Raw genomic sequence first — 13,746 nt, 5'->3', positions numbered from 1 at the left:
ATAGGCTCTCTGACCAGTCTGGCCTCATTCTTCTCTGACCTTGCTCATCAACAAGATATTTCTGTCCACAGAACTTCCACTCTCTGAACGTTTTTGGGTTTTTGCACCAATTTGAGTAAACGCTAGAGAGGCTGTTGTGGGTGAAAACTTCAGCAGTTCCAGAAATACTCAAAGCAGCCCACCTGGCATCAATGGCATTGTGATGTTTGATGTGGACATAAAGTGAAGCTGCTGACCTCCATTTGCAGGATTCGATGCATTGTGCTGCTGCCACACGAGGGGCTCATTAGACCACTGCATGGGTAGTCGGGTGTCCAGATGTGCCTAATAATTTGTCTAGTGAGCGCAGTGCCTGCAGATTCTAAAATGACAAACCTTATCCTCCAACTCAGGGCAGTGGCTGAGGTGTTGATGGTCTTCAAACGCTTGGACATCGCAAACACAACATCGACTGGGGCTGACAGAACAGAGTAGAAATGTCACATACAGACTTTCAGCAAAAGTAGCACCCTATTACAATGGCACGTTTAAGGCCACCAAGCTCTTCAGTTTGTCACTGTCCAAAACGGCAACCTTATCTTCCTTCTCCTCCTCCCTGAGTTGTTGTTGCACAGCACTTACAGTTGACCAGGGCAGATAGATAACAGCAGAAATGTCACACACTGACATGTGGCAAAGGTGGCATCCTATGGCAGTGGCATGTTGAAGGTCACAAAGCTCTTTCAGTTTGTCAGTGTCCAAAATGGCAATCTTCTTCTCCTCCTCCACCCTGAGCTGTTGTTGCTCCTCAAGGCCTTCACTTCACAAGCACAGCACTTAACGTTTGACTGTGGCAGATCAAGTAGAGCAGAAATATCACACACAGACTTGTGTCAATAGTGACATCCTATGACGCCGGCATGTTTAAGGGCACCGGGCTCTTTCAGTTTGTCACTGTCCAAAATGGCAACCTTATCTTTATCTTCCTCCTCTTCCTCATCCTCCTCCCTGTCAGAGCTGTCTGTTGTTTCTCCTCAACGCTTGCACTTCACAACCACAGTTTTTACAGGTGACCGGGGGGGATGGAGCAGAGCAGAAATGTCACCCACTGACATGTGGCAAAGGTGGCGTCCAATGACAGTGACACGTTTAAGGTCACTGAGCTCTTTCAGTTTGTACGTGGAGATCCCAGGGCTGATTCCACACACCTGTTAACAAAAAATCCTCCTGAACTTGATCATCTTGATGGGGCTCCATGTGGTGAGTCTCGTTAAGATTAAGCCACTCCACCAATCATCTTGCGATTTTTATCCTCCCAGCATAGGATGCCAGCATAGGAGAGACATCCCCACCCACAATTACAGCGCCCAGGTGAGCAGAGAGCTGAGGAGACTTCGTGCCAGCAAAGCAGTGGGTCCAGATGGAGTATCACCACGACTGTTGAAGGCCTGTGCGCTGGAACTGGGGAATCCTTTACAGTGCATCTTCAACCTGAGCCTGGAACAGGGGAGAGTCCCGAGTCTTTGGAAAACATCTTGCATCACCCCAGTCCCAAAGGTATCAGGTCCTAGTGAGCTGAATGACCTGCCACTCTGACGTCACATGTGATGAAGACCATGGAGCGGCTGCTGCTTCACCACCTGAGGCCACAGGTCCGTCACGCCCTTGACCCTCTGGAGTTTGCATACCAGGAGAAGGTGAGAGCGGAGGATGCCATCATCTGTCTGCTACACCGATCCCTCTCCCACTTGGACAGAGGCAGTGGTGCTGTAAGAATTATGTTTCTGGACTTCTCTAGCGCCTTCAACACCATCCAACCTCTGCTCCTCAGGGACAAGCTGACAGAGATGGGAGTAGATTCACACCTGGTGGCATCGGTGGATCGTGGATTATCTTACAGACAGACCTCAACATGTGCATCTCGGGAACTGCAGGTCTGACATTGTGGTCAGCAGCACAGGAGCACCGCAGGGGACTGGACTTTCTCCGGTCCTGTTCAGCCAACTTACATCAGACTTCCAATACAACTCGGAGTCCTGCCACGTGCAAAAGTTCGCTGACGACACTGCAATGGTGGGCTGCATCAGGAGTGGGCAGGAGGAGGAGTACAGGAACCTAATCAAGGACTTTGTTAAATGGTGCGACTCAAACCACTTACACCTGAACACCAGCAAAACCAAGTAGCTGGTGGTGGATTTTAGGAGGCCCAGGCCCCTCATGGACCCCATGATCATCAGAGGTGACTGTGCAGAGGGTGCAGACCTATAAATACCTGGGAGTGCAGCTGGATGATAAACTGGACTGGACTGCGAATACTAATGATCTGTGCAAGAGAGGACAGAGACGACTATACTTCCTTAGAAGGCTGGCGTCCTTCAACATCTGCAATAAGATGCTGCAGATGTTCTATCAGACGGTTGTGGTGAGCGGCCTCTTCTACGCGGTGGTGTCCTGGGGAGGTAGCATAAAGAAGAGGGATGCCTCACGCCAGGACAAACTGGTGAGGAAGGCAGGCTCTATTGTAGGCACAGAGCTGGACAGTTTGACATCCGTGGCAGAGCGACGGGCGCTGAGCAGACTCCTGTCAATCATGGAGAATCCACTGCATCCACTGAACAGGATCATCTCCAGACAGAGGAGCAGCTTCAGCTGCTGCTGGAGTATGGGATTTCCCCTTGGGATTAATAAAGTATCTATCTATCTATCTATCTATCTATCTATCTATCATATAGTGCCTTTCATATCTATCTATCTATCTATCATAGGAGTGAAAAATCAAATAAACGAGATCTCCTTAAAATATCTTTTTGGTTTCTCCTTGACATCAGAAAGAAGCCAAATGCCGACATTTTCTTTGGCCTTGTTTTCTCCTCGTTGCTTTACCCCGGTGGGTTCACAAGGCTCTCGTCTGGAGTTTCTACAGAGACCTCAGCAAAGTCACACAATGGACTCGCGCTAACATACGGGTGACATGCAGGGACCGCTGTTTGTGGTGACAAAGTGCTTCACTAAGATTACGAAAACTGCTGGCCTTGCTTCTGAAATATACAAATAGTTGTTCTACTTTATACCGCGGTGATCCAATTAGATCACAGTCTCTCTGGGAGAAAAGGCCGACAAGTGCGGCAAATGAGAAAAGCTCTAATGCTGTGGATTTAAATCCCACTACTGACACTAATGTGTGACCATTAACAAGTCATAGGAAAGAAACAGGATTTTCTTCACATCTTTTTGGTTTCTTGTAGACACAATGGGAGCAGAAAGAAATCCAATGGAGACAGTTGCTTTGGTCTGAGAAAAAAAAAATGTTCTAAATTATATTGCTGGGCGCCATTTAGATGTCAGGTATTCTGGGAGAAAAGGCTGGCAGTGTGGCTTAGTGGATTTAAATCCCACTACTACTACTAATAATAAAAATAAATTTTATTTATATAGCACCTTTCCCATGCTCAAGGCGCTTGACTGACACCAGTGTGTGACCATTAGTGACTCCCTTCACCTGCAAAGGCTTTAATGGGATAAACAAAAGAGATAGAAGCAAACATATCTTAAATATTGTCAGTCACCTTGGATAAAGGCATCAATTCATGGATTTAAATCCCACTACTGACACCAGTGTGTGACCATTAGCAAGTCCCTTCACATGCCTGGGTTTTAATGGGATAAACAAAAGAAATGAAACCGATTATATTTCAAATGTTGTAATTCACCTTGGAGAAAGGCATCAATCGATGGATTTAAATCCCACTTCTGACACCATTCTGAGACAATTAGGAAGTTCCCGCTCCTGCCTGGGCTTTAATAGGAAAATGAAAAGAAAGTTAACCAATCATATCTTAAAATATTCCTAGTCACCTTGGATAAAAACATCAATCTGTGGATTTAAATCCCACCACTGACACCAGTGCGTGACCATTAGCAACTCCCTTCACATGCCTGGGCTTTAATGCGATAAACAAAAGAAACGGAACCGATCATATCTCAGTCACCTTGGGTAAAGGCATCAATTGATGGATTTAAATCCCACTACTGACACCAGTGTGTGACCATTAGCAAGTCCCTTCACCGGCCTGGGCTCTAATGGGATAAACAAAAGAAATGGAACCGATTATATTCCAAATGTTGGAATTCACCTTGGAGAAATTCATCAATTGATGGATTTAAATCCCACTGCTGACACCATTGTGTGACCATTTAAATCCCACTGCTGACACCACTGTGTGATGGTTGACCTGCTTAATCCAACACAAAGATGACGCCGGTGCAAACAGCTCAAAATCTGACAAGTTTTATTTTGTAAATAAGTTTGGAGTATTACAGGTAACATTGGACAATTCCATACAGTCTCTTAATACTTTGTGTAAACAGTTAACAATCTGAAAAACAATCATGTTCACTGTTTGGGAAAAAAAAGAACAATTAATCTTTTTGGACACAATTTTCTTTATTAGCAAATACTTATATACTTTGTTTATAAAAAGAAATTTAAATAAATTGTTACTAGGAAATACAGTATAAAGTGCTTGGAACGAAGGACCAATAAAAACTACAAAGCTTACTGACATGAAGTATAAAGTTTAGGAAACCGTAGTCCCCGTCTTTGTCCCCAGGAGAACCTCAACTACAAAGCATTCCGAGATGCGGCGGCTCCGAGTCCGCCGTTGAGTTTCAGACACGAGAAATGAGAGACGTGATGCGGCGTGGCAGGCAGACGGGTTGCGTATTTTTATTTCTTTATGAACTAATTGTTTTTCGAGCTGCTGGCAGGTGACCTTGGCACTGGTGCTGCATAACAAGTCGTCGCTCCTTAAGGCACCGCTCACAGACAACAGATTCGTGCGGCAAACATCCGGTTCAACCTTTACAAATCTTTTGCCATTGAGAAATTGGAAAAGCTTAATACCTGCGACATCGGAACAACGTGCTGACCTGAAGAATGTAAAGGGAAAAAGAGAAAAAAAAAAAAAGCTCGGCATGGTCCTTCTGGGATCCCTTTGGGTGGAAAAAAAAAAATGGCCAGGATAACAGCAGCCGCGTGCAAATTTGAGTTTTTTTATTTCTACGGCTTTGAGGATTCCGAGTGGTTGACAAGAAACTCGAAAATGATTTTTTTTTCTTTTAAATAACAATTCACGTACAGTCGACGCCGTGAATGACGACGATTAATAAATAAGTCCTCACCCGGACCCAACAACACCGGAAAGTCTGCGTTTGTGCGCCCACTGCGTGGAGTGTGACACATTTACAGTCGGCGGCTACCGAGGAGAGGCTAATGGTCACTAATGCTGGATTGGCTTTTGAGTAAACGGAACAGTAAACAAGAAAAATATAAAAACGAACGAACGATTTGTAAAGACGCCCGCCAACACTCCTCTCGTCATGTGCAATAAATGCGTTCCAACGCCGTCGAACACGTACAGCCTGAAAGGCTCAAAACGCTCCGGTCAGTGGTGGCGTGGGCGTCCCTGTCATGACACATGAAAACAGCCGAGCCGTTCATCCAAAAAACACTAAAAAAAAAAAATGAAACAATATGCAACAAGACCTACCTCTTCAAGTTTTTTATGTCTTTTTTGCTTTTGACTTTCTAACGATTTAAACAAAATAAGAAACGAGGCACCGCCTCCATACGAGAACAAGTGGAATATTTGCATTGACTTGCATTGGCTTGCATTGAGTATTTTCAGCAGGTTCTTCTACTGATTCCTTGCTTCTCAGTCCATTGCTGTCCCAAAATATCCAATATCCCCACCACCCCCCCCCCACCAACTTCTCAAATACATGGGATTGGGGGGAGTGGGAAAAAAAAAGAAAAGAACCAAAGCCTTGGTGCTTCCCAGTGTTCACTCCAGTGTCTCCAGTCACCAGCTCACACGTTACTCTCTTTTACATTCTCATCTTGTAAGAAAGATTTAAGAAGTGAAATATCTAACACAGCTTCCTTTCTGTGCGGTGAAATGTCTTTTGAGTGGTCTTCATCACTTTGGTCCTTTGCAAAATTTACAAATACCTGCGGAGAAGAAGAAAAAAAAAAAAAAAATCAACCAATCACAGTGCAAGATTTCATTCTTTGTAATGCATTCGGGAGACCAATCAGAGGCCACTCACATCCACACTCGCCCCCTCCAGTGGACCAATCAGGTACGTCTCTGGAGATACAAGATGTGCAAACGCCACGTTGGGCACTAGTGGACCCATTGGGCAGCGGAGTTAACTGCTGTGCCCAAGTGTCAAACACATTTGCATTGAATCGCCACTCAGGGACCCCCAGCAGACACCTTGCAGATGGTATCCCTGCAGCACTTGTTTACATTTTCTTAATACGAGGGACGTTCAAAAAGTTTCCATCTCTTTCTTAAGAATTTCAACAACAGAACAACTCTGGTACTAAACTGCAAGGGCAGCCGGCTTGCCAGACAGAACCAGTCACATGACACCCTCTGACACGACCAATCACGACTCCTCCCGCCCTCACCGTCTCCAATGAAAAGATAGAAGGATGGAAACTTTTTGAATGTCCCTCGTAAAATGTTTTTATTTTTTGTATAGTTTCATTTTTGGACCCCTGTGTTAGTGTTAGGGGCTTAGGGGGGCAGCTGAAGGAAGCCCCCACAATTTAGGTTTTGTTGTTAAAGCACTTTCTTGGACCTTTATGTTGGTGTAAGGGTTTTTTTTCTGGGGGGGGGCAGCTTAAGGTAACCCCTACAGTTTAAATTTTGTGTTATTCTGTTAATAGTTAATTTGGACCCCTGTGTTTTTTTTTGGGGGGGGGGCAGCTCAAGGGGGAACCCCACAGTTCAGGTTTTGTTATTAAAGTGTTTTATATTTTGTATAGTTTTTAGTTTCTGGATCCCTATGTTGGTGTTAGTGGTTGGGTGGGGACGGGGGTGCAGCTCAGTGGTGCCCCCACAATTTAGGTGTTCTTATTAATAATTTTTGGACCCCTGTGTTTGTTTTAGTAGTATGGGCTAAAGTCTAGAGCTAAAGTCCCCCCTCCCCACACACACCATTTAGATTTTGTTATTTAAAGCCTTTTATTTCTTATGTAGTGTTTGAATAATTTTTGGACTCATGTGTTGGTATTAGGGGTTGGTTTGCCCCCCAGTTTAGATTTTGTTATTTAAAGCTGTTGATTATCATTTTTGGACTCTTGTGTTGGGGGCAGCTTTTTTTATCTTTTTCAAAAAAGCAGGCAAGCGGTGACACAAAGCAGAGTGTCTTACTTGGTCCAGAGTGGTCTGTGACACGGAGTAGTCTTCTATCCTGAGCTGCTCCTTGTTTTTGGACAGGATGCTAAATATGGTGGCCAGAGACGAGAGGGAGGACGGCAGCTGATACTGCAGCATGTTCCGGTGTTTCTCCTTCATCACGCTGCCGGGAAGCTCACTCTCTATGAACTCCATCACTGGTGTCAGATTAGGGTTTGGACCCGCCACTCGCAGGATGATGGTGTATCCATCGCCGAACCTGGAAACAAGAAGAAAGAGGAGGAGGAGGATGAATTACGGTGGGAGTGCAGGCCTGTCTGTGTCTTCACGTCTACTGTTGTCCCGATTCCCAGTGTCACTCATGCACTGTCCTGGTGTCCGTCAGCGGTGTACCTTATTGACTTTTTATTTTATTGTTTGCTAATGCACTGCTAGGCTTTTAGGGCATACAGTGACACACTCTATGGAAAATAAAGACAGACTTAGCTGTCCTCATTTGTCGTTAAAATAAAGATAAAACAGCGAGACAATTTGGGGGGTTTGTACCTGTTCTTCAGGTGCTGCACGCTGCCCAGGCATCTAAACCTGCCGTTCACCATGATTGCCATCCGGGTGCAGAGTGCTTCACATTCTTCCATACTGCAAATAACAAAAAAATAAATAAATAAATGAAGGCGTTCATTAAAATATGGCTCCTTAAAATACAAAATCAGATCACAACCCGACAAAAAGGACGCCAATCCCGGTTTACTACATTATAGGGCCCGAGATGTCAGTGAAGGACATCCAAGTTAGATAGAAGTATAAAGCAGCACACAAGTACAGGAAGGCGGGAAAGAAAGGGTTAATTCTCAGTGGTGGTAAAGACGGCTGACTGACAGTGCGGCCCACCAATCAGAGACTGGCGTGTGAATTCCAAGGGAGCCACATGTCAGAGCCACGCTGACTCTGCATGAACGTTTGTGGTGCCCCATCAATTGGAATGGATTTTATAAAGCATGTAATAATAAAATGCATTGCATTTGTCACTTCAACTGATGGCGCCTCACAAACACTTGTAAGAATAAAATGCTGTCCATTTTTCATTCCAACAGATGGCACATCACACACATTTGTAAGAATAAAATGCATTACTTTTCTGACTGCAACTAATGGCGCATCAGTAATATATTATTTGATATGGGATTTGTAAAAGCAGCGCTAATGTTTGTGATGCGCCATCTGATGGATAACAGAGACACAGTAGTAATAAAATGCATTGCATTTGTCACTCCAACTGATGTCGCATCAGAAACACTTGTTAGAATAAAATGCTTTACATTTTTCATTCCAACAGATGGCGCATCACACATATATGAAAGAATAAAATGTATTATATTTCTGATTGCAACTGATGGCGTGTCACAAACACTTGTAAGAATATAATGCTATACATTTTTCATTCCAACAGGTGGCGCATCAGAAACATTTGTAATAATAAAATACACTGCCTTTCGCATTCCAAAAGCGTGGCCCACCAATCAGAGGCTGGCGTGTTAATTCCAAGGGAGCCACATGTCATAGTGACTGGCATCCCCAGGGTCCTGAAAACCCCCATAACCACAGACTTTAGAGAAAGGGAAGACAAAACGCTGCACCTCCTCTCAGTGACACAGCAACATCGAGGACTTCCAGCCAACGAATCGTTCGGCAAAAGTGGGGCTAGAAACACGACAGGGGGCTCCTTCACACCAACACTGATACGGTGTGAATGGGTGAACAGGAGGAGTCACATGACTCGCTATCTGATTGGACCCCGCACCCTCTTTCAAGTTCTTAGCCACTTTGCACACCTGGCAGAATTCATTGTGCCATCAGCAGCTCCATCACCAACGAAGAGAACTGTGTAAGGCAGCTATAGATGCCCAAGCCATAAGACCCCCCCAGCAGCGCCATGTTTAACAGATGAGGTGGTCTGCTTTGGATCTCGGACATCACTCTAATCAGGTTCATCTTTGTCTCATTGGTCCTCAAGACCTTTTCCTAGAATTCTGCAGGCTCTTTGACGTCCTTTGTCACAAACTGCCATCCTGTTTCTGTGGTCTCCATCTTGCCGTGTGGCCCCCTCTATGTTTCTGTTCTGCTGATAGTCGTCTCTGACACACACACATCGGCCCCCCCCCTCCCGAAGTCTGTTTCTGATCTGTCAGACAGGCGTCTGGGGGCTTTTTCTTGACTACAGTGAGGATTCTTCTACCACCAGCAGCGGAGGTCTTCCTTGGCCCAGCAGTCCCTTTGTGATTCCTGAGCCCACCAGTGTGTTCTTTCTTCTTCCTGATATTCCAGACAGCTGATTTCAGTCATCCTCAGGTCTTACTGATGTCTCTGATGGTTTGATTCTTGTGTTTCAGCCTCACAATGGCTTCTATGACTTTCATTGGCACAGCTCCTGTCCTCATGTTGAACAATGGTGACAACAATGACGCCAGTGACAAGATCTGGCCCTGGAGTGGAACCTGTTGGTGTCGTCAATGCAGGCGTGGAAGGCATTCTCAGGAACAGGTGGCGATGTCTTCCATCTGTTCGTTGGCTTCAAAGGTGTGCCAGCCAATGTGCCAAGGCTTTATACTGTTCCTCTACGTCCAGGACCCTCTAAGATGAGCATGCAATTCCCAAACAAGGACGCATTTCTGTGCTGACTTGACAGATAGTCTGACCGCGCATGGCATCCATTTGTCCCAGTCTGTCTGTCTGTCTGTGCTTGGCAGTGCGTTGTGTCTGCTGTACCACGTGTTAGAAACAAAATCAGACTGGCACGGAGCACAGTGCCATACCAAACTTACGCTTACACCTTCCCTGTCACCGATCTGTGTGGATCTTGCGGATGGAGGTGTCACGGAGGGTCTTTACCTGTGCGAGGTGAGCACCACGGAGCGGCCTTCTTTGATGATGCTGAGGATGGTGTTCCACAAGGCCCTGCGAGCTTTCGGATCCATTCCGGTCGTTGGTTCATCCTGAAAAAGACAAAGCCAGTCAACAGCTGCTGGATTTCAACGGGGGGCTTTTACTGAACCGGCAACACGTACTGGACACATTTTAGTCAAGAATTGGATCAGAAGGGGGGGGGGACTTGATTTTGTGGAGGGTATATAGGGGAGGGGGCTCCTCTGATACTGACCAAAAACACAACGGGTGGTCCTCCAATCAGAGCGATGGCGGTAGACAGCTTGCGCCTGTTCCCTCCACTGTAATTGGCAGCGTTCTTGTCCATGTACTTTATGAGCCCAAGCTTGCGGATTCCCCACTCAGCAATCTGACAGGAAACAAAAACATTCCATTACCCAAAACTGCCCCCCACGCCACAAACCGCCGCTTAAGCAACTCAGAGATGTGGGACAAAGATTTCTGCTTTCTCTTATCGTCTTCTCAGAAAGGGTTTCACTTCCTTCCCTGATGGCTCGATTGCTTGACCTCGTTTTGGGTTCATTTCTGTGCTGCCAGCGCTCAGAATCCCTTAAGTATTCAATTTCTAAATCTGCCCGAATGAAAGTAAATGAAGACTTGGTAATAAAATGAGAGAGAGGCCTGTTGATTTCAAGCTGGTCACACAAGTACTGTGAGACACTTGCCAACCCAGCTCAGTCTCTTTTGGCTAAGTGTTCCTGCTAAAAACTACAAAAATCACAAGGGCAGTCCAGCTCTACTAACACTTCACAAAGGTCCTGCATCTGCTTAACAGGAAATGAGTTGAAATCAAAGTAATCAGCATAGACCCAAGCATTAACGTTTGTGGTGCCTCATCATTATGGAATAATAAAATGCATTGCATTTGTCACTCCAACTGATGGCACATCACAAACACTTTTTCATTCCAACAGATGGCACATCGGAAACACTCGTAAGAAAAAAATGCTTTACATTTTTCATTCCAACAGACGGTGCATCACACACATTTGTAAGAAGGAAATGCATTACATTTCTGATTGCAACTGATGTCGCATCAGTTATATGTCATTTGGTATGGGATTTGTAAAAGCAGCACTAATGTTTGTGATGGACCATCTGGTTGATAACAGAGACACAGTAGTAATAAAATGCAAGGCATTTGTCACTTCAACTGATGTCACATCACAAACACTTGTTAGAATAAAATGCTTTACATTTTTCATTCCAACAGATGGCGCATCACACACATTTGTAAGAATACAATGCATTACATTTCTGATTGCAACAAATGGCACATCGGTTATATGTCATTTGGTATAGGATTTGTAAAAGCAGCTCTAATGTTTGTAATGTTCCATCTGATGGGTAACACAGACATAGTAGTAATAAAGTGCACTGCATTTTTCATTTCCAACAGATGGTGCATCACAAGCACTTGCAAGAATAAAATGCATTACATTTCTCATACAAACAGATAGTGCATCTCTCATTTGCCATTTGGTATAGGACATTGCATGTTCCATTCCAACAGATGGCACATCTGTTATATGCCATTTGGTATGAGATTCATAAAAGCAGCGCCAATATTAGTAATTTGCTACCTGTTGAATTTCTAACAGAGACATAGTAATAAAATGCACAGAATTTTTCATTCCAAGAGATGGTGCAGCTGCTAGATGCCATTTGCCATTCCAACATATGGTGCATCTGTTGTATGCTATTTGGTATGGGACTGACTGACTTTGTATTTTCCATTCCAACAGATGCCACATGTTATATGCCATTTGGTGTGGGACTGTATCTTTCTCATTCCAACAGATGGCACATCACACACATATGTAAGAATAAAATGCATTACATTTCTGATTGCAACAGATGGCACATCGGTTATATGTCATTTGGTATGGGATTTGTAAAAGCAGCTCTAATGTTTGTAATGTTCCATCTGATGGGTAACACTGACATAGTAGTAATAAAGTGCACTGCATTTTTCATTCCAACAGATGGAGCATCATAATCATTTGTAGTAATAAAATACATTGCCTTTCGCATTTCAACAGATGGCGCATCACAAGCACTTGCAAGAATGAAATGCATTACATTTCTCATACCAGCATCTGTTATATGTCATTTGGTGTGGGACATTGCATGTTCCAGTCCAACAAATGAAACATCCATTATATGTCATTTGGTGTAGGAGTTTACATTTTCCATTCCAACAGATGGCACATCTGTTATATGCCATTTCGTATGAGATTCATAAAAGCAGCGCCAATATTTGTAATTTGCTACCTGTTGAATTTCTAACAGAGACATAGTAATAAAATGCACAGAATTTTTCATTCCAAGAGACGGTGCAGCTGCTAGATGCCATTTGTTGTGGAGCATTATATTTGCCATTCCAACATATGGTGCATCTGTTGTATGCTATTTGGTATGGGACTGACTGACTTTGCATTTTCCATTCCAACAGATGCCACATGTTATATGCCATTTGGTATGGGACTGTATCTTTTCCATTCCAACAAATGGCACATCTGTTAGATGCCATTTGGTATGAGGTTCATAAAAGCACCGCTAACGTTAGTGATGTGCCACAGAGACAATGCAGCTGGACGGACACACAGACACTTGGCCTTTCATTAAGGTGGATTGAGGGCTTGCACTATTCAGCACCTTACCTTACAAACTTCTTTTTCGGGAACACCACGCAGTATGGCATAAAACTCCAGGTGCTCCCTCCCAGTAAGAAGCTCGTTGATCGCATCAAACTGCGGACAGTACCCCATGCTTTGGTGGACTTCATGAATCTGTGAGAGGACACTGCACACGGAAACAGAAAACATTCAGTTTTAAAACAATGGAGTAAGCGTTTTATTTTCTTCAACTAAACTGACCAGACTCAACTCTGCACTCCTTCATCAATCCTTTGATTAAAACCCTAACAAGTTACAATTTAGATTATGAAACACAAGAATCAAACCACAAGCGCTTGTGCCTTTTGCCACACAGGATGCTGCTTGTCCCACTCTAAAGGAAGACAGCAGAGCGTTCGTTTTTATGCCATCCTCATCCCCATTATTGAAATGGTGCCCCGCAAAGACTCTGTGACTACACTGCAACCGCAGGGTTAAAAAAGACAGAAGTGGGGAATTTATGGAATGAGATCTTTACACTGACGGCAGGCTCCGTTCAACTGTATGTTGGCTAATCAAAAGAAGAAATAAATAGAAAAATAGAAAAATTTAAAATAAATAATAAGATAAAAAAATAATAAAATCAAAAAATAAATACTAAAATAAAATAATAAATAATAATAAAAATAAATAAGATAAAAAAATTAAAAAATAAATAAAAAATAAAGAATTAAATTATAAAAAAATAAAATAAATAAATATGATAAAAATAAATAAATAAAATAAATAAAATAAAAAATACATAATAAAATAAAACAAATAAATAATAATAAATGAAAATAAAAATAAAAAAAATCAATAAAAAGACGCATAGCAAGATCTATCTATTCTTCTTCTTCTTCTTCTCCTTCCATTCGCTTTTGTAGCACAACTTAAATGACCGGAGCTTGTGGTGACCAAGTCCTTAAAATCAATGTGACACCAGCAGGGGGTCTCGG

General features: G+C 43.6%; 1 protein-coding gene across 1 annotated transcript in view; it reads right to left on the bottom strand.

Annotated features, from left to right (window-relative positions):
• Positions 1-4,245: 4,245 nt before the first annotated feature.
• abca1a (ATP-binding cassette, sub-family A (ABC1), member 1A) overlaps positions 4,246-13,746 on the bottom strand; it is a 125,872-nt gene continuing 116,371 nt past the window's right edge. The window contains exons 45-50 of the mRNA XM_039758160.1: positions 12,794-12,935; positions 10,345-10,479; positions 10,077-10,180; positions 7,734-7,826; positions 7,203-7,446; positions 4,246-5,989 (exon numbers count right to left, since the gene is read on the bottom strand). Of these exons, the coding sequence (XP_039614094.1) occupies positions 5,849-5,989; positions 7,203-7,446; positions 7,734-7,826; positions 10,077-10,180; positions 10,345-10,479; positions 12,794-12,935 (859 nt within the window). The 3' untranslated portion in view covers positions 4,246-5,848. The remainder of the gene's footprint in view (positions 5,990-7,202; positions 7,447-7,733; positions 7,827-10,076; positions 10,181-10,344; positions 10,480-12,793; positions 12,936-13,746) is intronic.

This window comes from Polypterus senegalus, chromosome 7, assembly GCF_016835505.1.
Source record: "Polypterus senegalus isolate Bchr_013 chromosome 7, ASM1683550v1, whole genome shotgun sequence".
Classification (NCBI taxonomy): Eukaryota; Metazoa; Chordata; class Cladistia; order Polypteriformes; family Polypteridae; genus Polypterus; species Polypterus senegalus.
The sequence above is the reverse complement of the archived record's forward strand: the minus strand, read 5'-3'. Positions and strand labels throughout refer to the sequence as shown.